The sequence below is a fragment of the Anolis sagrei genome, chromosome 1 (assembly GCF_037176765.1).
Source record: "Anolis sagrei isolate rAnoSag1 chromosome 1, rAnoSag1.mat, whole genome shotgun sequence".
NCBI lineage: Eukaryota > Metazoa > Chordata > Lepidosauria > Squamata > Dactyloidae > Anolis > Anolis sagrei.
In genome coordinates, this window is record NC_090021.1 from 334,876,109 (window position 1) to 334,901,892 (window position 25,784).

Here is a 25,784-nt window from a genome sequence, read left to right on the forward strand (position 1 = left end):
GTCAGGAGAGAATGCCTCTAGGACATGGCCATATAGCGCAAAAAAACCTACAACTCAGTGATTCCAGCCATGAAAGCCTTTGACAATACAACTTGCTTTAATGTTTCTATGTTGTAATATGTGACTCAATGAAGGTAATGTTGAGATTGATAATGACACTTGTGAAAGAACTGTATGACATTTTTATTATGTTTTCCGAATTATGAACCCATAAATATATTAAATACTGCTATAATACTAAAAAATAAAATTGTTTGTTTCTTTCCTGGAAAATTCCTGGTGATGCTCAGCCATTGTTTTGGATACTTTCTATTAATCGCCACTCTAAATAGTACTGACATAAACTATAGTAGGATAAACACGTACGTAACGAGAATAAATTTCTCTTCTGTTCATGAAATACTCATAAATAACTTTTAAAACTGTGTCCATACAGACTGAAGGGGAAGCAAGAAGAAGTACAAAAGATGGAGGCCTTATTAGACGAGAGGGGAAAAGAAGTTGCTCAGCACAGAAAAGAATTGCAGGTGATGTTTTAACGGTCTTAAGAACGGGAGGCTCTAATATTATGAGCTGGGCATTTGGGTATAACTCTGCTCCTCTCTTACAGGTAGTACAGGAAGAGAACCAGTTACTGAGAGCACAAATTCAGGAAAGGAATCAAGGAAACAACGAGCAGGTATTTTCTCCTGGTTGCTGATTTTAAGCTGAGGGGAGAAGAGGGAAAGGAGAACGGTGTAAAATCATTGTCAGTGGCTAGGAAGTAAAATCAGTTGACTTGCTCTACATTTCCTTGATTGTATCCTAGAATCATAGAATCAAAGAGTTGGAGGAGACCTCATGGGCCATCCAGTCCAACCCCCTGCCAAGAAGCCGGAATATTGCATTCAAATCACCCCCGACAGATGGCCATCCAGCCTCTGTTTAAAAGCTTCCAAAGAAGGAGCCTCCACCACACTCCGGGGCAGAGAGTTCCACTGCTGAACGGCTCTCATAGCCAGGAAGTTCCTCCTCATGTTCAGATGGAATCTCCTCTCTTGTAGTTTGAAGCCATTGCTCCACGTCCTAGTCTCCAAGGAAGCAGAAAACAAGCTTGCTCCCCCCTCTCTATGGCTTCCTCTCACATATTTATACATGGCTATCATATCTCCTCTCAGCCTTCTCTTCTTCAGGCTAAACATGCCCAGCTCCTTAAGCCGCTCCTCATAGGGCTTGTTCTCCAGACCCTTGATCATTTTAGTCGCCCTCCTCTGGACACATTCCAGCTTGTCAATATCTCTCTTGAATTGTGGTGCCCAGAATTGGACACAATATTCCAGGTGTGGTCTAATCAAAGCGTAATAGAGGGGTAGCATGACTTCCCTAGACCTAGGCACTAGGCTCCTATTGATGCAGGCCAAAATCCTGTCTTCTTTAAGAAAAAAAAATACTACTACTATACCGTTTTACCATCAATGTACAGTGCAATGTACAGTGCAATTTACAACAAAAACACAACCAGCCTGCCAAAGGCATGCAATCTAAAATGTATAAACACACACACAGAAAGAAAGGCAAATATAAAACAATACAATAAAATTGTGAAATTGTTTGTTTAGCTAGAGCAGTGGTTCTCAACCTTCCTGATGCTGCGACCCCTTAATACAGTTCCTCATATTGAAGTGACCCCCAACCACAACATTATTTTTGTTGCTACTTCACAACTGTATGAATTGTAATGTAAATATCTGATATTCAGGATGTATTTTCATTCGCTGGACCAAATTTGGCACAAATACCCGATATGCCTAAACTTGAATAACGGTGCGGTTGTAGAGGGAGGTTTTGAATTTGTCATTTGGGAGTTTTAGTTGCTGGGATTTATTGTTCATCTACAATCAAAGAGCATTCTGAACACAATACAAGGATTTATAGTTCGAACTGCATAGACTCTGGTACAAGCCAGTAAAGGTGGTCCCAGTGGTGATCAACATACTGGGTGCAGTACCTAAAGACCTTGGCCTGCACTTAAAAACAATCGGCGCTGACAAAATTACCATTCGTCAGCTGCAAAAGGCCACCCTGCTGGGATCTATACACATTATTCACCGATACATCACACAATCCTAGACACTTGGGAAGTGTCCAGAAGAGGGCGACTAAAACGATCAAGGGTCTGGAGAACAAGCCCTATGAGGAACGGCTTATGGAGCTGGGCATGTTTAGCCTGAAGAAGAGAAGGCTGAGAGGATACATGATGAGGACCATGTATAAATATGTAAGAGGAAGCCACAGGAAGAGGGAGCAAGCTTGTTTTCTGCTTCCTTGGAGACTAGGACGCAGAGCAAAGGCTCCAAAGTATTGTCGAAGGCTTTCATGGCCGGAATCACTCAGTTCTTGTGGGTTTTTTCGGGCTATATGGCCATGTTCTAGAGGCATTTCTCCTGACGTTTCGCCTGCATCTATGGCAAGCATCCTCAGAGGGTGAGGTCTGCTGGAGCTGGGAAAAAAGGGGTTTATATATCTGTGGACTGACCAGGGTGAGACAAAAGGCTTTTGTAAGTTGGGCTAGGTGTGAATCTTTTCAACTGACCACCTTGATTAGCATACAATGGGCTGACTGTGCCTGGAGCAAACTCTTAATGAAAGGTGCTTAGATGTCCCTGTCTGTTTTTCTCTCTGCTGTTTTAATTTTAGAATTTTTTAATACTGGTAGCCAGATTTTGTTCATTTTCATGGTTTCTTCCTTTCTGTTGAAATTGTCCACATGTTTGTGGATTTCAATGGCTTCTCTGTGTAGTCTGACATGGTGGTTGTGAGAGTGGTCCAGCATTTTTGTGTTCTCAAATAAAATGCTGTGTCCAGGTTGGTTCATCAGGTGCTCTGCTATGGCTGATTTCTCTGGTTGGAGTAGTCTGCAGTGCCTTTCATGTTCCTTGATGCGTGTCTGGGCACTTCGTTTGGTGGTCCCTATGTAGACTTGTCCACAGCTGCATGGTATACGGTAGACTCCTGCAGAGGTGAGAGGATCCCTCTTGTCCTTTGCTGAACGTAGCATTTGTTGGATTTTCTTGGTGGGTTTGTAGATTGTTTGTATGTTGTGTTTCCTCATCAGCTTTCCTATGCGGTCAGTGGTTCCCTTGATGTATGGCAGGAACACTTTTCCTCTGGGTAGATCTTCATCTTTACTCTTGTGGCTTGTTCTTGGTCTTTCAGCTCTTCTGCTGTCTGAGGTGGAATATCCATTGGCCTGGAGAGCCCAGTTGAGGTAGTCCAGTTCATCTTGGAGGAGGTGGGGTTCACAGATTCTTTTTGCACGGTCTGCCAAGGCTTTAATTGTGCTTCTTTTTTGACTTGGGTGATGGTTGGAGTTTTTATGTAGATATCTATCTGTGTGTGTGGGTTTTCTGTAAACGGTGTGACCCAATTGTTGATCTGGTTTACGGATGACTAGGACATCTAGAAAAGGCAGTCTTCCTTCCTTTTCTTTTTCCATAGTGAACTGGATGTTAGGGTGGATGCTGTTCAGATGTTCCAGGAACCTGTTGAGTTCTTCTTCTCCATGGCTCCAAATGGTGAAAGTGTTGCTGTTTCAAGAGCTTGTTTTTCAAATTGTTCCATGTAGAAGTTAGCTATGACTGGGCTGAGAGGGCTCCCCATAGCTACTCCATCTTTCTGTTCGTAGAATTCATTGTCCCACTGAAAATAGCTGGTGGTGAGGCAATGGTGAAACAGCGCCGTGATGTCTTCTGGGAACCTCTGGTTGATGAGTGCCATGGTGTCTGCAACTGGGACCATGGTAAATAGAGACACCACATCGAAGCTGATCAGTATGTCATTTGTATTTAGCTTGAGATTGCTGATTTTTTCAATGAAGTGGGCTGAGTCCTTGATGTAGTGTGTTGTGAGCCCAAAGGCTTCAAACTTCAACAGAGGAGATTCCATCTACTATAAGAGAGAAGATTCCACCTGAACATGAGGAAGAACTTCCTGACTGTGAGAGCCGTTCAGCAGTGGAACTCTCTGCCCTGGAGTGTGGTGGAGGCTCCTTTGGAAGCTTTTAAACAGAGGCTGGATGGCCATCTGTCAGGGGTGATTTGAATGCAATATTCCTGCTTCATGGCAGGGGGTTGGGCTGGATGGCCCATGAGGTCTCTTCCAACTCTTTGATTCTATGATTCTATCTGACGTGTGATCGGATACAAAATTCAGCATACTGATCACGTTTGCTGTGTATTAATCTTGATAGATACACAAACACACACACATATATATAACCCACCCTATCTCCCCAAGGGGAGGAAGAGAGTCAATACAGGAATAGAGTCAAGCTTTACAAATTACAAAAGAGTATATTCAAAGAACTACATTTCTATATAAGAAAGTAAGTGCCCAGCTATCTAACAATCTGTCTCTCTCTGGAGACATCTTGTCTCTCTCCAAGCTCACAGGAGGACAACTCAGGGACTTGTCATGTGGTCTGGAAACCTTTAATGAATTTCAATGTGTATTCTGCATGCCATATTAAATGTGTATGTATTAATAAAAACATGAAATTCTGCTGACTTATGCTAAGCAATATGTATTAATCTTTTCCAGGAATCTTTGGCTGTCAAGAATGAACAGCTTTTGCAACTGTAAGTGATTGTGATCCCAACTAATCTGTGTTGCATTCTTTGCTCCTGTGTCCATGTTTACTTTTCACTAACCACTTTTGCCTTAGTATTAGAGATGCATCCTGGGATCATAACCCAGGATGCTTTGATATTTTATTTATTTATTTATTTATTTACAGAATTTATATTCCGGCCTTCTCACCCCGCAGGGGACTCAGGGCGGATTACAATGTACACACATATGGCAAACATTCAATGCCAATTTTTGACATACAAACATATACAGACATAGACAGAGGCTATTTAACTTTTTCTGGCTGCCAGGGGAGCCGTCGCTTTCATCGTCCATCTGCGACTCTGATGAAGTACTTCCGCATTCCCCGCATGCTTCCCCGGTGGAATGCTTTGCTGGAGTCTTCTTTATGGCTGTTGGGGTTCAGTCTGATCCTGATCTGTGTGAACAGGATTCTCTGATAGTTTTTCAAACTGAGCAAGCTGTCCCTGACTCTGACAGTGTGGAATGTGTTGTTGATGCAGAGGTCAGTGGGAATGAAAACGAAACCCAACAGTTAGAAGAGAATGTTTTGGAAGTTAGCCGTGATATCTCCCCACCTGGGCTTGATAATGAGGTCCGAAGAGAACAGATAGTGAGAGATAGATTTGTTTCCCAGTCTGTACAAAGGTCACAGCGTCTTCAGCAGAAAGAGTCCCAAACAGAAAAGTCAAGGGGCGTTTCTAAGAATAGCTTCTTTGGTTTAAGAGCATCCCTGCCGGGTGCTTCTTTAGGTCAAGCAACGTTCGGGACTGGCTGGTCTTGGCAGAATTCCTGTGTTCCATGGCCAGTAATCCCAGAGGCTTGTAGTTTCCAAGTTCATGGTTAGTAAAAGGCTAACAGACTCCTGGTTATTGTTTTGTGGCTTTTGAAGTTTTGCTCAAGTTCAGAGATCCTATTGACTACTGTGTTTTTCTGTGGCTTTTTTACTCTGCATTTACCTTTCTTTTGTAACCAATTTTTCATCAATAAACAAGGATTGCTCTTCCTACAGTCCAGAGTGGTGGATTTAATCTGATGGTCTAGTTTCTTGAACTGGGATGCAACAATGGCCTCATACATTAGTTAATTTAGCCTCCCCACACTTTAAGGTGGTACCTTATTTTCCTACTTGACAGATGCAACTGTCTTTCAGGTTGCAAAGGTCGACAACAGGCTACACAATTGGTTGGAAACCCACTCCAACCTGGGCTGGCTTCGAACTCATGACCTTTTGGTCAGAGTGATCTTAATGCAGCTGACACTCAGCCAAGCTGTGCCACAATCCCAGTGTATCTAGCATAACTGTCCTGACTTGGAAGAAAGGAAGGTTTCTAGGAAAGACATCAGCAATACTTGCCTTGAGCACCACTTCAGGTTCATACAATGGTGTCCTACTTCTATGAGGAATGTGAATAATTTTATTCTGGTGACTCTCCCTTTCTCTTTCTCTCTCTTTTTGGCTGGTTGCTCAGCATTGTTGGGAAAGAGCAAGAGATTGCCGGCCTCCAACAGGAGTTGGGCTCCTTGAAACACGCAGTGGAGCAGCAGAGACAGAAAAACAATGTAAGTAACTGCTTATGAATAAATGTCTGGGAAGATTGGCTTTGCCAAATGAATCACCTTCTGTCAAGAATCTGTGGCCCAGCTTCTCAAACAGGAATGTTTTCTTCAAGCTGCATTAAACCAGTACAACTCCCATTGTGCCTTTACCACTGTAGCCATAAGGAGTGCTTCTAGACCAGAGCTTTCCAAACATTTCATGTTAGTGACATAGTAATTCATTTTTACTAGAAAATCAGAGGTTAAACCAGGCATGGGCAAACTGGGGCCTACCAGGTGTTTTGGACTTCAACTCCCACAATTCCTAACAATTCCTTCCCCCTCAGGTGCTTAAGCCAACCCCTTATAAGTGATATGGGCACAGACATAAATTGTAACAATAATGTGAATATGGACAGCAATAATAATAATATACATTTCCAAGTTTTTCCCAAGGGGATATACTAGTGCACCACATTAATTGCATTTTTGCCATGTAAAATTTTTATTCATTTATTATTTATTTACAACATTCATATGCCGCCCTTCTCACCCTGAAGGGGACTCAGAGCAGCATACAAGATATATATATATATATATATATATATATATATATATATATATATCTTGTATGCCGCTCTGAGTATGCTGCTATGCTAATATATAATTATTAGCATAGTACAATATCAGTATTATATATTACCATATTGTACTACACTATTATATTGTAATATTATTAGTAATATTACATGTAATATAAAATATATAATTGTAATATTGTATTATTATTATTATTATTAGTAGTAGTAGTAGTAGTAGTATTATTAGTATTGGAGCCCCCGGTGGCGCAGTGGGTTAAAGTGCTGAGCTTGTTGACCGAATGGTCCCAAGTTTGATTCCAGGGAGTGACGTGAGCTTCCGCTGTCAGCCCCAGCTTCTGCCAACCTAGCGGTTCGAAACTTGCAAATGTGAGTAGATCAATAGGTACCGCTCCGGCGGGAAGGTAAGGGCGCTCCATGCAGTCATGCCGGCCACATGACCTTGGAGGTGTCTACGGACAACGCCGGCTCTTCGGCTTAGAAATGGAGATGAGCACCAACCCCCAGAGTCAGACATGACTGGACTTAATGTCAGGGGACAACCTTTACCTATTATTATTATTATTATTATTATTATTGTATTGTATTGCATTATACTATTATAAATATTATATGTATATACAATATATATTATATTATATTATATTATATATTATATTATATTATATTATATATTATATTATATTATATATTATATATTATATTATATTATATTATATTATATTATATTATATTATATTATATTATATTATATTATATTGAGGCACAGGAGACAAGATGGAACTGTCTTCAACTGTAGCCCCCTTAGTATTGCTTATTTCATATAGACTCCGAAGATGCTTGTTACGTTTGCACAACACGCAGTTTGGAAAGCTCTCATCTAGACTGTAGAGTTAATGCAGTTTGAAACCACATTGACTGTTATGACTGAATGCTACGGAATCCTGGGATTTCTAGTTAAGTGAGGCACTCTTTGTCAGAGAAGGCTAAAGTAATGTAACAACTCATAAAGTAATATAACTGCTGTTCATCAGTGGAACTCTCTGCCCTGGAGTGTTGTGGAGGCTCCTTCTTTGGAGGGTTTTAAACAGAAGCTGGATGGCCATCCATCAGGGGTGCTTTGGATGACATTTTCCTTCTTCTAGACCGGGGGTTGGACTGGATGGCCCACAAGGTCTCTTCCAACTCTAGGATTCTGTGATTGTATCATTAATGATTTTATAGCATTGAGTTAAAATAATGTCAAACTGCATTAATTCTTCAGTGTAGATGCTAGGAAAGTGTTTCTTACTGGACGCAGAGAGTATAAGGGGCTTCTGGGAGATTATCGTTACATGGCTTTGGCTGCCAAAAGTTTCAGAAGGCCTTTCTTGGCCCAAAGAATCAAACTATGAAGTTTTTTGGGCTGTATGGCCATGTTCTAGAAGCATTCTCTCCTGACGTTTTGCCCACATCTATAGAGGTTGTGAGGTATATTGGAAACTAGACAAGGGAGGGTTATATATCTGTTGAAGGTTCAGGGTGTGAGAAAGAACTCTTGTCTGTTGGAGGCAAGTGAGAATGGTGCAATTAGTCACTTTGATTAGCATTGCAAAGCCTTGCAGCTTCAAGGTCTACCTCACCACCTCTGAGGACGACTGCCATAGATGTGGGTGAACCATCAGGAGAGAATGCTTCTGGAACACGGCTAGACAATCTGGAAAACTTACAGCAACCAAGTGATTCCAACCATGGAAGCCTTCAACAACAAATCAAACTAGTAGTCAGCCACTATGTGGTCTAGGTATCTTCATCTTGCCTTGCCCTTTCTGCCTTGGATCTATTCACCCTGACTCATCCCTCTCCTGATGTTTTGCCTGCATCTGTGGCACACCTTCCCTCTTCCACAATTTTTAGGGAGCCACCTCATCTATTTCCGACCTGTTCGGTGTTATAGAAAATTGAAGACATCCCCTCAATATTTAGATTAAACAGTTTACAAAATATTTAGAAATTGTGAAGTTTCATTGCAAATTCCAACCTTTGAAGCAAGCTGGCAGTTACCCTCCAAATGACCAAAGCCGTTTTGGCCTTGCAGTTCACCTCTGTGTTTCTGTTTGGAGCAATGCTCATTTGTGCTGCTTACAGTCTGCTTTTGCATCCAGAACTCTGCTCCATCTTTTTTTCATTTCCTCACATTTGAAAGCATTTGGAAACAGAAGGGAATAAATATATTTGCAGATGGTGACTTAGATTTTTTTCTCCACCAATTATGTTGTGACTTTTCTGTGTTATTGCCTATCAGGAACACTGAAATTGTGAGCCAAGCCAATCCCCAGTTCAAATGGGAAGCTTTATCAGTGGTACTCAACCTGTAGGTCCCCAGATGTTTTGGCCTTCCGCTCCCAGAAATTTTCAACTTGTGGTTCCCGAGATGTTTTGGCCTTCAACTCCCAGAAATTTTCAACTTGTGGTTCCCGAGATGTTTTGGCCTTCAACTCCCAGAAATTTTCAACTTGTGGTTCCCGAGATGTTTTGGCCTTCAACTCCCAGAAATTTTCAACTTGTGGTTCCCGAGATGTTTTGGCCTTCAACTCCCAGAAATTATCAACCTGTGGGTCCCCAGATGTTTTGGCCTCCAACTCTCAGAAATTCTTAACCTTTGGGTCCTCAGATGTTTTGGCCTTCAACTCCCAAAATTTGCAACCTGTTGGTCCCCAGATGTTTTGGCCTTCAACTCTTAGAAATTATCAACCTGTGGTTCCCCAGATGTTTTGGCCTTCAACTCCCAGAAATTCTTAACCTGTGGGTCCCCAGATGATTTGGCCTTCACCTCCCAGAAATTTTCAACCTGTGGGCCCCCAAATGTTTTGGCCTTCAACCCCCTGAAATTCTCAACCTGGGATTCCCCAGATGTTTTGGCCTTCAACCCCCAGAAATACTTAACCTGTGGGTCCCCAGATGATTTGGCCTTCACCTCCCAGAAATTTTCAACCTGTGGGTCCCCAGATATTTTGGCCTTCAACTCTCAGAAATTCTCGACTTGTTGTTCTCCAGATGTTTTGGCCTTCAACTCTCAGAAATTCTCAACCTGTGGGTTCCCAGATGTTTTGGCTTTCAACTCCCAGAAATTCTCAACCTGTGGGTCCCCAGATGTTTTGGCCTTCAGCTCCCAGAAATTCTCAACCTGTGGGTCCCCAGATGTTTGGCCTTCAATTCCCAGAAATTTTCAACTTGTGGGTCCCCAGATGTTTTGGCCTTCAACTCCCAGAAATTCTTAACGTGTGGGTCCCCAGATGTTTTGGCCTTCAACTCTCAGAAATTCTCAACCTGTGGGTCCCCAGATGTTTTGGCCTTCAGTTCCCAGAAATGTTCAACTTGTGGGTCCCCAGATGTTTTGGCCTTCAACTCCCAGAAATTCACAACCTGTGGGTCCCCAGATGTTTTGGCCTTCAACTCCCAGAAATTCTCAACCTGTGGGTCCCCAGATGTTTTGGCCTTCAACTCCCAGGAATTATCAACCTGTTGTTTCCCAGATGTTTTGGCCTTCAGCTTCCAGAAATTCTTAACCTTTGGGTCCTCAGATGTTTTGGCCTTCAGCTCCCAGAAATTTTCAACTTGTGATTCACCAGATGTTTTGACTATCAACTCCCAGAAATTCACAACCTGTGGGTCCCCAGATGTTTTGGCCTTCAACTCCCAGAAATTCTCAACCTGTGGGTCCCCAGATGTTTTGGCCTTCAGCTCCCAGAAATTCTTAACGTGGTTCTCCAGATGTTTTGGCCTTCAGCACCCAGAAATTCTCAACCTGTGGGTCCCCAGATGTTTTGGCCTTCAACTCCCAGAAATTCACAACCTGTGGTTCCCCAGATGTTTTGGCCTTCAACTCCCAGAAATTCTTAATCTGTGGGTCCCCAGATGTTTTGGCCTTCAGCTCCCAGAAATTCTTAAACTGTGGGTCCCCAGATGTTTTGGCCTTCAATTCCCAGAAATTCTCAACCTGTGGATCCCCAGATGTCTTGGCCTTCAACTCCCAGAGATTCTCAACCTGTGGGTCCCCAGATTTTTTGGCCTTCAACTCCCAGAAATTCTCAACCTGTGGGTCCCCAGATGTTTGGCCTTCAACTCCCAGAAATTCTCAACCTGTGGGTTCCCAGATGTTTTGGCCTTCAACTCCCAGAAATTCTCAATCTGTGGGTCCCCAGATGTTTGGCCTTCAACTCCCAGAAATTCTTAACATGTGGGTCCCCAGATGTTTTGGCCTTCAACTCCCAGAAATCCTAACAGCTGGTAAACTGGCTGGGAATTGTGGGAATCCCCAAAACACCTGGGGATTCACAGGCTGAGAACCACTGCTTTCGTCTATTTTTTTAATGTGTCGATGAAGAACGTCCAGACTGAAATGTTTTGTACTCCTAATGTAATGTTATTAGTCCGTCCCATTTCCATAGTTGCAAGTAAAGATGGAGGATCGTGATGAAAAAAGAAGGAAAACATGGCATGAGTTGCATTTTTGTTCTGAGAACAGAACAGGGAACAGAACTACAATTTGCAGAGGTTGCCATATTCCAGAAAAAATAAATATCCTTCTTCAGCTATTTCAGTTCTAAAATTCACTGTGGGAAATTAACTTCCCCTTTAATATAACGACTAGTGAAAGAAGAACATAGGAAGATTGGTGACTTGAAACACTTCTTTTCAGATGCTGCTCTCTATTACTGTTCTGATGGCTAATTACTTGGGGTTTGGGTTGCTGTGAGTTTTCCAGGCTGTATGGCCATGTTCCAGAAGCATTCACTCCTGACATTTCGCCTGCAACTGTGGCAAGCATCCTCAGAGAATGTGAGGTCTATAGTAAACTAGGAAAATGGGGTTTATATATCTGTGGATTCCCCCAGGCAGAAAGCAGCCAGACCTTGAAACTGCAAGGCCATTACATGCTAATTAAGGTGGCTAATTGCAACATTCTCACCTGCCTAAAGAGTTATTTCTCCCACCTTGGACATTGCACAGATATATTATATATACATATAATATTTATAATATTATATTATAATATAATATAATATTACTACTACTAATAATAATAATATCATATTATAATTATATATTTTATATTACATGTAATATTACTAATAATTGTCGAAGGCTTTCATGGCCGGGATCACTGGGTTGTTGTAGGTTTTTCCGGGCTATATGGCCATGGTCTGGAGGCAATTTTTCTCCTGACGTTTCGCCTTCATCTATGGCAAGCATCCTTGAGGATGCAGGCGATACGTCAGGAGAAAAATTGCCTCCAGGACATGGCCATATAGCCCGGAAAAACCTACAACAACCCATTACTAATAATATTACAATATAATGGTATAGTACAATATATAATACTGATATTGTACTATGCTAATAATATAAAATATTGTATGTGTGTGTGTGTGTGTGTGTGTGTATATCTATATCTATCTATATATATCTATATATATATATATATCTTGTAAGCTGCTCTGAGTCACCTTTGGGGTGAGAAGGGCGGCATATAAGTGTCGCAAATAAATAGATAAAAATATATAAACCCCACTTGCCTAGTTTCCAACAGACCTGAGGAAGAACATGAGGAAGAACTTCCTGACTGTGAGAGCCGTTCAGCAGTGGAACTCTCTGCCCCGGAGTGTGGTGGAGGCTCCTTCTTTGGAAGCTTTTAAACAGAGTCTGGATGGCCATCTGTCAGGGGTGATTTGAATGCAATATTCCTGCTTCTTGGCAGAATGAGGTTGGACTGGATGGCCCATGAGGTCTCTTCCAACTCTTTGATTCTATGATTCTAAGACCTCACAACCTCTGAGAATGCCTGCCATAGATGTGGGTGAAACGTCAGGAGAGAATGCTTCTGGAACATGGACATACAGCTTTGAAAACTCACAGCAACCCATTTGGTTTATTTCTGGGTTATGTTACTCACTCAAGTCTCCCAAAGCTTGGTTTTTGTATGCTTGGGTATGGGTGTCTTTGTGTGTATGTTGCTCACTTTTGAACACTCCTCTTTTATCCTTCCTCACAAAAAAACGCAGTCAAAGTGTTTGGGTTGCTATTAGTAATGCCATAGTACCCCTAAAATCAGACAATAGAGTGGTGGGGTGCAGAAAGTTTTTTTTTGGTTTGTTTTGAAAGTTTTCCATATGAACTTCCCCCCTTTTCCCCCCTATTTAACATCGCACTTGTTTTTTGCTAGCGTGCGCCATCTTAACCAAAGCACCCATTTTGCAGTAACCTGCCCTCAAAATGCAAAAACGCTCGCTCTCTGAAGTGAAAGCAGACAACCGTTTGATTGTTGGCTGAACTGAAACCATTCTTTCTAAAAACCGATTAGGACCTTCGGGAGAAAAACTGGAAAGCAATGGAAGCATTGGCCTCAACTGAAAAATTGCTGCAGGACAAAGTGAACAAGACTGCCAAGGTTGTAATATCCGAACTGCTAGAAAACCATGCATTGAGCTAGAAGTAATTCTGCAGCCGCCTTCTAGAATCAAATGGAAGCATTTAGCTTTTACTGCAATTATAAATACACTCTGTTCTGAATGCTGTCTTCCTTTTTCTCTTTCTCTCTCTTTCTCTCTTTCTCATGCTGTCCCTTTCACCTTGCTTATGCCCGTCATCTTAATCCTTCTATTTCCCTCCCACTTTGATTTGTGAGCATGCTGATTTATGTTGGTTTTGCTTGGAACAGTTGCCAGAGCTGAAAGGATGCCTTCCTATCACTACAACGTTGGGATCAAAGCCATTAGCCTCTTTGTGCCCAAAAAAATGTATCTGTCATGCAAGGGGGTGCCTGTAGGTTTCAAGAAAGGAAGAGCATGCCTCTCCGTCTCCAGATGCACCTACACTGTAAAATCAATACTGTTTGATCCCTTGTTAATAATAATAATCTATATAAATAAAAATGTAATGTTCATTTGTGGGATTAACATAACTCAAAAACCACTGGACAAATTGACACCAAATTTGGACACAACACATCTATCAGGCCAACAAGTGACCATCTATCTATATAAAAATGTAATGTTCATTTGTTAGATTAACAGAACTCAAAAACCACTGGATGAATTGACACCAAATTTGGACACAAGACACCTAATAACCCAATGTATATCCTTCACTCAAAAAAAATTAATTTTGTCATTTGGGAGTTGTAGTTACTGGGATTTATAGTTCACCTATAATCAAAGAGCATTCTGAACTCCTCCAATGATGGAATTGAACCAAATTTGGCACACAGAACTTCCATGACCAACAGAAAACACCAGAAGGCTTTGGTGGGCATTGACCTTAAGATTTGTAGTTCACCCACATCTAGAGAGCACTGTGGACTCAAACAATGATGGATCTGGACCAAACTTGGAATGAATACTCAATATGCCCCAATATAAATACAAATGGAGTTTGGGGAAAATAGACCTTGGCAGTTAGGAGTTGTAGTTCCTAGGATCTATAGTTCACCTACAATAAAAGAGCATTCCAAACCCCACCAATGATGGAATTGGGCCAAACATCTCACACAGAATCCCTATGACCAACAGAAAATACTGTGTTTTCTGGTGGTCTTGAGTGACCCTTCTGACACCCCCCTGATGACCCCCCCTCGGGGTCTTAACTTCCCAGGTTCAGAAATGTTGCCTTAAGGTCATCCAGTCCAACTCCCTTCACCAGGGCAAGAAAACATCATCAAAGCGCTCCTGACAAAGGGCCATCCAGCCATTCACACATACACACACACACACACATATATGACAGATGCAGTATCAAAGATTTGAAAGGGACCCCTAAAGAAGGACAACAATATGTTGCATGTCCCAGAGTAGGCAAACCAGACAATCTCCACATCAACAGTGACAAAGGAACAAGAATAAATACTGTTTACAAGCATAAAGACATTGCATATATTAGAAATCAACACTTTCTCATTAGTTTATTTTCCAGCTCACCAGACTGGGCCACAGCAACGCGTGGCAGGGGACTGCTAGTAAATAATAAAGCTTTATGCCACCATCTCCCCAAGAGGATTCGGGGAGGCTTACATGAGGCCAAGCCAACAACACATCAGTAAAAACAAAACAGCAAGCAAATAAAACAGTAGAATTAATATAACTCACATATAAACAATAACACAGAGAATTTAAAACCTTATGCCATGGCTCAATATTAGACTATCTCAGGATCTGTAATTTGGGGAGGCACTTGCATGATTTGGCAGAGAAGGCTAAAGACCCCACAAAGCTACAGTTTTCCATGATCCCATAACTTTGAGTCACGGCAGTCAAAGGGGTGTCAAACAGCATTAATTAGACAGTATAGATGATGAAGGTGATGATGATTATTTATGTCCCGCTTTCTTAACAAGACTCGGTGTGGTTCAAAACACTATAAACAATATAAATCACTGGGTTGCTGTGTGTTTTCCAGGCTGAATGGCCATGTTTTAGAAGCATTCTCTCCTGACATTTTGCTTGGGTCTCTTTATAGACTGGAATATGCCTTGGGGCCAAAGCCTGAGTTACAGTCAGTCCTCCACACCTAAGAATTTGACTTCTGTAGATTTGATTATTGAATCAATATTATCTCTAGAAATCCCTAGCTCTTCCAGTTTGACTCTATGGCAGGCATGGGCAAACTTGGGCCCTCCAGGTGTTTTGGACTTCAACTCCCACAATTCCTAACAGCTGGTAGGCTGTTAGGAATTGTGGGAGTTGAAGTCCAAAACACCTGGAGGGCCCAAGTTTGCCCATGCCTGCTCTATGGTCAACTTTTGCCATAGGGTCACATTGGAGGACCTAGAAATTTCTAGAGATGTAAAGTGTAGTTCTATTTTGTTGACAACTTATTCACATTTGCAGGGATTCTATGACCGTATCCTCAGCAAATGCGGGAGACTCACTGGGATAAAATCTTAAGGGATTCGCAGTTTGTGTGCAAAAGAGGAAGACAGGCAGAAAGAAGGAAAGCAGCAGCAGCGGGAGTGGCAAAAAATGTGCAATGACACCCAGGAAAAACATTTTTGATAGAAGCCTGTATTTTGCTCTAAAAAATATCGGACAATATAACATCAACTTTAAAAAGCCTTTATAAAGCCTATTTCAGAGTCACTCCCTCCCTTCTCGTTCTTTAACTTAATTTGGGCACGAGCATTAATCTTTCCAGATGCTTTTGAGTAGTAAAACTGGTGTCCTCCATGGTGGAGTTGCACCAGATACCGCCGGAGAACTGCCTTTTCCCATCATAAAGAGTCCAAGGGTGCATCTATATTGTAGAATTAATGCCATTTGACACCTCTTTAGCTACCATGGCTCATTGGTAGGGAATCCTGGGAGTTGTCATTTTGTGTGGCACAATTCATGAAATTTGGGCCAGGCTTAGCACGGGACCGGGCTTAGCACAGCAGGTTAAACCGCTAAGCTGCAGAAAACCCTGCCAATTGAAAGGTTGGCAATTCAATCTCAGGACAGGGTGAGCACCTGCCATTAGCCCCAGCTGCCCACTTAACAGATCGAAAATAGAAATGTGAGTAGATAAATAGGTACCGCTTTAAGCGGGGAGGTAATAAAAGGCACCCATAAGGACATGCTGGTGATTTGATTGAGTGGACATCTAAGAATGACAAAGCTCCTTGGCATGGAAGATGGAGCAACAGCACCCCCTATGGCTGGAATTGAGTATAGCCTCCAGATGCCGGAAATGGAAAAGATGGGGAAAGCCTTTACCTCTGTTTATGTATTGTCTGTCCTTGTTAATTGTATAATGGCACTGAACGCTTGCAGTATATGTGTCCTGTAATCCACCCTGAGTCTCCTCGGGGAGATAGAGCGGAATATAAATAAACTATATTATTAGGTTCTTGTGGTTTTTTTCGGGCTATATGGCCATGTTCTAGAGGCATTTTCTCCTGACGTTTCGCCTGCATCTATGGCAAGCATCCTCAGAGGTAGTGAGGTCTGTTGGAACTAGGAAAATTGGGTTTCTATATCTGTGGAATGACTGGGGTGGGACAAAGGACTCTTGTCTGTTGGAGCTAGGTGTGAATGTTTCAACTGACCACCTTCATTAGCATTTGAAGGCCTGGCTGAGCCTGGGGGAATCTTTTGTTGAGAGGTGTTAAGATGTGCCTGGTTGTTTCCTCTCTGCTGTTTTGCTGTTGTAATTTTAGAGTTTTTTTTTTAATACTGGTAGCCAGATTTTGTTCATTTTCATGGTTTCCTCCTTTCTGTTGAAATTGTCCACATGCTTGTGGATTTTAATGGCTTTTCTGTGTAGTCTGACATGGTGGTTGTTGGTGTGGTCCAGCAGTTCTGTGTTCTCAAATAATATGCTGTGTCCAGGCTGGTTCATCAGGTGCTCTGCTATGGCTGACAAGCATGTGGACAATTTCAACAGAAAGGAGGAGACCATGAAAATGAACAAAATCTGGCTACCAGTATTAAAAAAAACTCTAAAATTACAACAGCAAAACAGCAGAGAGGAAACAACCAGGCACATCTTAACACCTCTCAACAAAAGATTCCCCCAGGCTCAGCCAGGCCTTCAAATGCTAATGAAGGTGGTCAGTTGAAACATTCACACCTAGCTCCAACAGACAAGAGTCCTTTGTTCCACCCTGGTCATTCCACAGATATATAAACCCATTTTCCAAACTCCAACAGACCTCACTAACTCTGAGGATGCTTGCCATAGATGCAGGCGAAACGCCAGGAGAAAATGCCTCTAGAACATGGCCATATAGCCCGAAAAAACCCACAAGAACCTAGTGATTCCAGCCATGAAAGCCTTTGACAATACATTAAACTATATTATTATTAGTACTATTTGGCAGAAAAGGACAAAAACTTTCTAAACCTCGATCCCATATCATTGAGCCATAACAGTTAAAGTGCTGTGAAACTTCATTAATTCTACAGTGTAGAGAAGGCAATGAATGAAGAAGGCCAAAGAAAGTTTTGCTTGAAAGAAAGGCACAAGTGGTGCAGAACCCTGAGACAGGTTCTTGTTGCACGTCCAAGGAGCAAGAAGAGTTTGGTTGCTCCTTGGAAGCAGTCTTCTTTAGATCAATGGCAGAATATGTAGCCCAAAGAATTTACCAACCTTATAGTGGCTCTTCTTAATTTACATAGTTCTTTTTTTTCTCCCTTTTGCTCTTCTCACTCCAGGAGGGACAGCAATCTGTGGAGATCGCCGAAGCAGAGATGAGAGGGGTCCTGCAGAAGCTGTTTCCCACCGTCTCTCTTCCTTCTACCTTGGTGAGAAATATCTCCGTGCTGCACTTAACCAGGTGTTTTTTAGGCATCGAAGAACAGCTTGCTGTCTCAGAGCTGCATGGGCAAACTATGTACCTCCAGATGTTTTGGATTTCAACTCCCACAATTCCTAACAGCCGGAATTGTGGGACTTGAAGTCCAAAACACATGGAGGGCCCAAGTTTGCCAATTCCTGTGATACCAGGTTTTCCAGAGTTCCTGCTGATTGATCTACTAGTTCCTATTCATTTTTACAGTCAAGGAATATTACCTGCTTCAATTCTCTTCCACCTTAAATTGATGTTTTATGTGTGAAATTTAAACAAATCCTTGTCACTGTAGGGCAAAATATTACCCTACTACAAGGAGCCATCTCTCTATATATATAAATGCTCTGTGCATAATGAGTACCTTAAAAACAAAAGAACCAATGAACGAAATCACACCAAATTTGGCAACAAAACGTCTCACAACACAAGGAGTCACCATCACTCAAAAATTATGATTTTATCATTTGGGAGTTGTAGTTACTGGGATTTATAGTTCACCTACAATCAAAAAGCATTCTGAACTCCACCAACAATGGAATTGAACCAAACTTGGCACACAGGCCTCCCATGACCAACAGAAAATACTGGAAGGGTTTGGTGGGCATTGGCCTTGAGTTTGGGAGTTGTAGTTCACCTACATCCAGAGAGCACTGTGAACTCAAACAATGATGGATCTGGACCAAATTTGGCACAAGCACTCAATACACCCAAATATGAACACAGATGGAGTTTGGGGGAAATAGACCTTGACATTTGGGATTCACAGTTCACCTACAATCAAAGAACATTCTGAACCCCACAAATGACAGAAATGGGGCAAACTTCCCACACAGAACCCCCATGACCAACAGAAAATACTTAAAGCCATCCTGTCCAACCACCTTCACCTGGGCAAGAAAACGTAATCAAAGCCCTCCTGACAAAGAGCCACCCAGCCATAGATATAGATAGATAGATAGATAGATAGATAGATAGATAGATAGATATGATCCTTAAAGAAGGACAATGATACGTTGCATGTTCCAGGGTGGGCAAACCAGACACTGTCCACGTCAACACTGACAAAGAAACAGCAAGACATATTGTTTACCCACAAGCATAAAGAAATTACATATATTAGAAACCAACATCTTCTCATTACTTTATTTTCCAGATCAACAGACTGGGCCACAGCAATGCGTGGCAGGGGACAACAGCTAGTTTGTAATAATTCCTTCTCCCCTCTGGTGTTCTCATTCTCATGGCTGCTATTTATTAATCGTGTCAGGAGCAAGCCAAACAGTTGTATTGCATTTTTTTAACAAACAAACAAACAAAACAAAAAGTTTGCAAGCTTGGTAGTTGATTAAATGTCCTTTGACCAGTAGCTGGCCACTTGGAGTGCCTCTGGTGTTACTATAAGAAGGTCCTCCATTGTGTATGTAGCAGGGCTCAGGTTGCATCGCAGCACATGGTCTGTAGTTTGCTCTCCACACTCACATGTCATGGACTCCACTTTGTGCCCCCATTTCTTAAGGTTGGCTCTGCATCTCATGGTGTCAGAGTGCAGTCTGTTCAGCGCCTTCCAAGTCGCCCAGTCTTCTGTGTGGCCAGGGGGGAGTCTCTCATTTGGTATCAGCCATTGATTGAGGTTCTGGGTTTGAGCCTGCCATATTTGGACTCTCGCTTGCTGAGGTGTTCCAGCAAGTGTCTCTGTAGATCTTAGAAAACTATTTCTTGATTTAAGTCGTTTACGTGCTGGCTGATACCCAAACAGGGGGTGAGCTGGAGATGTCACTGCCTCATGGCTGCTGCTAATGCAGATTCTTCATTTGTTTTGCGAGAATTACCCTGATGTAAAGGAGGAGTTGAACTAAGAGTAAGGAGTAAGTAGGGTAAGGAGTAAAGAGCAAGAAATAGTCAAGAAAGACCGTTTTTGATGTTTGGTGGATACTTATAACCCAGCCTGAAGAAGGTGATTGACACAAAAGGATACCAGTTAGTGGCATTACTCCTTCAAAGACCAGGCTTTAGCACAGCTGGTTAATCACCAGCATCAGTACATCTTACCAATCAAAAGGTTGGCAGTTCAAAGCCTGGGTTGGGTTGAGTACCTGACCTTCAGCCCAGCCTACTGTCCACCTAAGTAGTTCAAAAACAGCTGTGAGCTGTGAATAGAGAAATTAGGCATCCCCATCTTGCATTGGCCCTCCTGGTGTTTTGCTCCATCTTCCATGCTGAAGAGCTTTCCTTATCGGCATTATTCTGTGCACCTAAAACACAGCAATCCATGGTTTGGTCTCAAAAACTTTCCTCTTCAAAAATCCTGTTTGAAAAGAATGGTTTTAGCCTGCCACTTCAGTGTGGAAAACTTTTCCAGTGGTTCTGTGTACCATTTAAGTAGACAGGAGCTTTACAAGCAGGGAGTATACTACTCCTCTGTTGCGCCAGCTCCACTGGCTGCCAATTAGCTTCCGAGCACAATTCAAAGTGCTGGTGTTAACCTATAAATCCATAAACGACTCCGGCCCAGTTTACCTGTCTGACCAGATTCTCCCCTATGAACCATCAAGATCGTCTGGAGAGGCCCTGCTCTCGGTCCCACCGGCCTCGCAAGCGCGTCTGGTGGGGACGAGGGACAGGGCCTTCTCGGTGGTGGCCCCCTCGGCTCTGGAACTCTATCCCACTGGAGATTAGAACTGCCGCTTCTCTCCTGACTTTTAGAAAACAGGTGAAAACCTGGCTCTGGAAACTGGCATTTGACGAGTGAGTTAATAACTCGTGACTAGATGGATGGATGGTGATGAACTTCGATTTTATTGTGACGACTTGGCCATTGTAATTATATGACTGTATTTTTGTATTTTAATGTTTTAGTGTATTATGGATGTTTTTAAACGATTGTTTGTGATACTGTTGTTGGAAACTGGCCTGAGTCCCTCTACGGAGGTGAGAAGACCGGTATACAAAAGTTCTAAATAAATAAATATATAAATAAAATAAAATAAATATCAGGAACTGAGCTCCTCAGTTCACTCTTACTGCATATACCTGTATTGCATCACCTGCAAATGAACTGGAGATGTATTCCAGGCTGTTTCTTATCCAGAAATGAGCTCTCTTGCTTTGAGAGGGAATGAACCCCAGCATCCAGAAAAGTGTCCTTTTTGCCCTTTTACTGGATGATTGTAAATCTGGCCAAAGACCTTTAGTAATTATTGGTTGTTGGCTACCGTTCTGCCATGTAATAGATTTTAAAATTTCTCTCACTTTAGTTTGAATCCCTATTTCTTACAGAGTCACAATGAGTGGTTGCATGGGTTTGAACAGGCAGTAAGAGAACATACGAAGGAGACGTCACGACCAGATGAAGTTAAGGTTAGTACGATCTATTAGTGCATCCATGTTTTTGATTTTAATGCCACTTTCTATCACATTGCATGATGGAAAGGAGAAAAAAAGTATGCCCTGTCTTTGGCGTTAAATCCATCTCATAGGCAGAAGCTTAAAATTTGGCTTCTAATGTGTCACTTGCAGACTGCATATATCTTTAGATAGACCAGGCCCTCCTGAATGGCTCTACAAAAGAAAATCAGAGTATATTTGCACATGCACAACTATTGCTGTTTAAGGGTTACGCATGGAGCATTGTCTCAAACTGTTATTTGTATGTTTGGGTGGAAATTATAATCAGTAGAACCAGAATTGAAACAAGGGAAATTGCAATGCAAAAAAAATACATTCAGTGCTTATATGGCATGAACTTCTGAATATGTATAGAATTTTGTTTCTTTGTTCTGACAGGCCATGGAGCAGAAGTTGAAAGAGGCAGACGAATTGCACGTAATGTTGCAGCAGGAGTGTGAGAAGTATAAAGTAGTCCTTGCAGAGACGGTAAGGTGGAGCCTGGTAAATTCTGCTATGTCTAATAGAATTTCCACCTGCTTCAATTTCTTATGAGCCTCAAATTGTGTGTTGCTAGGAGGGAATCTTGCAAAGGTTGCAGAGGAGCGTGGAAGAAGAGGAGAGCAAATGGAAAATAAAAATTGAAGAATCTCAGAAGGAACTCCATCAGGTAATATTTTTTGTTGTGTGTCTCACCGCTTCACCGAAAGACTTGTAGGCACCATGTTTCTGGCTTCAGAAACACAGAGAACACTAAAATACAGTGCTCTTAAGTTGTTTATGGGGCCCCCCATGGCGCAGTGGGTTAAAGCACTGAGCTGCTGAGCTTGTTGACCAAAAGGTCACAGGTTCGATTCCAGGGAGCGGCGTGAGCTTCCGCTGTCAGCCCTAGCTTCTGCCAACCTAGCAGTTCGAAAACATGCAAATGTGAGTAGATCAATAGGTACTGCGGGAAGGTAACAGTGCTCCATGCGGTCATGCTGGCCACATGACCTTGGAGGTGTCTATGGACAATGCTGGCTCTTCGGCTTAGAAATAGAGATGAGCACCACACCCCAGAGTCAGACAAGACTGGACTTAATATCAGTGGACAACCTTTACCTTTTTAAGTTGTTTATAGATGATTGGATGTAGCTACCTGAGCAGGGACAAAGTTTCCCCAGTTAAGAATACTGCCCCTCTTTGAAGTTTTACTCCAGTAGAGAGTAAGCATGGAAAATTACTCTCCAGCCTGCAAGCCACATTTGTGGGATTCATTTTTGCAGATTTGATTTTCATGAATATACTTAATATGCTTTCTCTGTGAATCTCTGAGTCCTCTGGTTTTATTCTGTGGTCAGTATCCACCAAAAGTGCCTAGAGATTCCTAGGGAGGTGTTTACTCAGGTAAGAAAAATTGTGTGTGTGGTGGGGGGGGGGGGGGCTTGTTTTTGTCAAAGTCTTTCATGGCCGGAATCACTGAGTTGCTGAGAGTTTTCTGGGCTGCATAGCCATGTTCCAGAATCATTCTCTCCTGACATTTCACCCATATCTATGGCAGGCATCCTCTGAGGTTGAGGGGTCTGTTGGAAACCAGGCATGTGAGGTTTCTTTATCTGTGGAATAATGTCCAGGTTGGGAGAAAGAACTCTTGTCTGCTTGAGGCAAGTGTGAATGAGGCAAATTTACCACCTTGTTTAATCATAGAATCAAAGAGTTGGAAGAGACCTCATGGGCCATCCAGTCCACCCCTCTGCCAAGAAGCAGGAATATTGCATTCAAATCACCCCCGACAGATGGCCATCCAGCCTCTGTTTAAAAGCTTCCAAAGAAGGAGCCTCCACCACACTCCGGGGCAGAGAGTTCCACTGCTGAACGGCTCTCACAGTCAGGAAGTTTTTCCTCATGTTCAGATGGAATCTCCTCTCTTGTAGTTTGAAGCCATTGTTCCCTTGCGTCCTAGTCTCCAGGGCAGCAGAAAACAAGCTTGCTCCCTCATCCCTGTGGCTTCTTCTCACATATTTATACATGGCTATCATATCACTTCTCAGCCTTCTCTTCTTTAGGCTAAACATGCCCAGCTCCTTAAGCCGCTCCTCATAGGGCTTGTTCTCCAGACCCTTGATCATTTTAGTCGCCCTCCTCTGGACACATTCCAGCTTGTCAATATCTCTCTTGAATTGTGGTGCCCTGTGTTATTCTTGTCTGGAATTCCCATTTTTTTTAGTGTTGCTCTTTATTTACTCTCCTGATTTTTTTTAAAACAGAGGATTGCCAGACAAGAATCAATCAGGGCCAGTTAACACCTTCAAACAAAGGATTCCCTCAGGCAGCAATCAACCAGGCTTTGAGGCTGCAAGATCATTAAATGCTAATCAAGGTGGCCAATTGCAACATTCACATTTGCATAGAGTAAAATAATAAATGTAGTAATAATAAATGTAGTAGTAGTAGTAGTAGTAATAATAATAATAATAATAATAATAATAATAAATACAGTGAAATAATGGATGTAATAACAATAAATAGAATGAAATAATGTAGAAATAATAATAAATAGAGTAAAATAATAATAGTAATAATGATAAAAATAATAGAGTAAAATAAAAAATAATTTTGACTCGAGTATAAGCTATGGGAGGCTTTTTCATCCCAAAAAAGGTCTGAAAACTCAGCTTATACTTCAGTATATACGGTACTTAAGTACATAAAGTTGGATTTTTCTTAGTAACTTCATTAACTTTGTCTGCCCCTTTACTTTGGATGCCCTAAATCTATTTCTGAATGTTCAGCTGAAGTTTTAAGTTACTGCAATGACATACATTTGAGTATTGAAGGAAAAAGTCATTTTAGGGAGGTAGAATTCTTACTCGGAAGCCAATGCCCTGTATTCCCCCCACTTGGATAGCCATACGCCATGTAGAAGGTGTCTCTATATTACTCCATTTTATGTTACTGTTCATTTCGAAAAGTTCCATCCTTCCTTTCGATATAACAACTGTTAAAGTGGATGACAAAACTAAAAATATTGAATTTAAAACATGAGTTAAACAACCTGCAAGAGGAGGCAGCCAGAAGAGACAGTAATAAAAAATAGATAGGCAGTATACTGTAGTGATGCACTGGTGAGCAATTACTCTGTTATACATCGCATGGTGATCATGCACAAAAATAGCAATATGTTCTCAAAGTCGTATCAAGGGGTTTAATCGTGCTGCCGCTGTTTTTAATGTGGCACTTCCGTGGTTGTCCTCGCCTTCTTCGATACGAATTAATCCCTGTGAAATGATTTTGGATTATGCATCTCACAAGTGTTTTCTGAAGCCGACTCGATGCAAATGGGGAGAGCTGAGAGGGGATCACCCTTCAAAGAGAAGGCCAGCAGCACTTCAGTGTTAACTAGAAAAGACCATCTGCTGCTGCATTGACTCAACCGAAGATGATAAACGCTCTGGGCTTAGCAGTATCTAGTTTGTGGATAAGAGCTGTTTTTGCCACTTAGATGAAGGGAGGTTGCTCTGATACTGGAAAGTCTTTCTGATTGGTGAGGCAGTCGTTCTTTGCTTTTCATTTGCTTACCATAACATTGAGAGTAACCTTCCAAGGCTCCAGAAAAAGGCAAAGTTAAATGCTTCAGTACAACCGCGGCTTCATGATCTTTGTACCTATGGTTCTTTTACCTACTGAACATGAGGAAGAACTTCCTGACTGTGAGAGCCGTTCAGCAGTGGAACTCTCTGCCTTGGAGTGTGGTGGAGACTCCCACTTTGGAAGCTTTTAAACAGAAGCTGGATGGCCATCTGTCAGGGGTGCTTTGAATGCAATATTCCTGCTTCTTGGCAGAATGGGGTTGGACTGGATGGCCCTTGAGGTCTCTTCCAATTCTATGATTCTATGATTCTACTGTCCTTGTACCTATGTGCATTCTGCAAAATGCATCCTGTCTATGATAAGATTTGCCAGCAGTTGTGCAAGAAGACCTGGAAAATTCCTACAGAGCATGCCTCTATAGAGGCATGGTCAAACTTTGGCCTTTCAGGTGTTTTGGGCCACAGCTCCCACAATTTCAACAGTTACTAATGCACTTAGGCAGAAAAAATGAAAGGCAAAGATACAGAATGGGGGACGTGTGGCTCGAGAGCAGTACATGTGAAAAAGATCTTGGGAATCCTCATAGACAACAAGTTAAACATGAACCAACAATGTGATGCGGAGGCAAAAAAAAAAAAGCCAATGGGATTTTGGCCTGCATCAATAGGAGTCTAGTGTCTAGATCCAGGGATTTATTTATTTAGAATTTTTTTATATATACCGGTCTTCTTGACCTCTAGAGAGGGACTCAGGCTAGT

At 42.0% G+C, this 25,784-nt stretch overlaps 1 protein-coding gene across 7 annotated transcripts in view; it reads left to right on the forward strand.

Moving 5' to 3' along the window:
• KTN1 (kinectin 1) overlaps nt 1-25,784 on the forward strand; it is a 215,428-nt gene that overhangs the window by 173,244 nt on the left and 16,400 nt on the right. For 5 of the 7 annotated variants that reach the window (XM_067463085.1, XM_067463084.1, XM_067463087.1 and 2 more), the window contains 9 exons: nt 437-527; nt 611-679; nt 4,579-4,616; nt 6,102-6,192; nt 13,111-13,197; nt 17,936-18,025; nt 21,349-21,429; nt 21,856-21,945; nt 22,034-22,126. In XM_067463085.1, the coding sequence (XP_067319186.1) occupies nt 437-527; nt 611-679; nt 4,579-4,616; nt 6,102-6,192; nt 13,111-13,197; nt 17,936-18,025; nt 21,349-21,429; nt 21,856-21,945; nt 22,034-22,126 (730 nt within the window). The remainder of the gene's footprint in view (nt 1-436; nt 528-610; nt 680-4,578; nt 4,617-6,101; nt 6,193-13,110; nt 13,198-17,935; nt 18,026-21,348; nt 21,430-21,855; nt 21,946-22,033; nt 22,127-25,784) is intronic. The other 2 variants (XM_067463086.1, XM_067463088.1) reach the window with 1 other exon arrangement.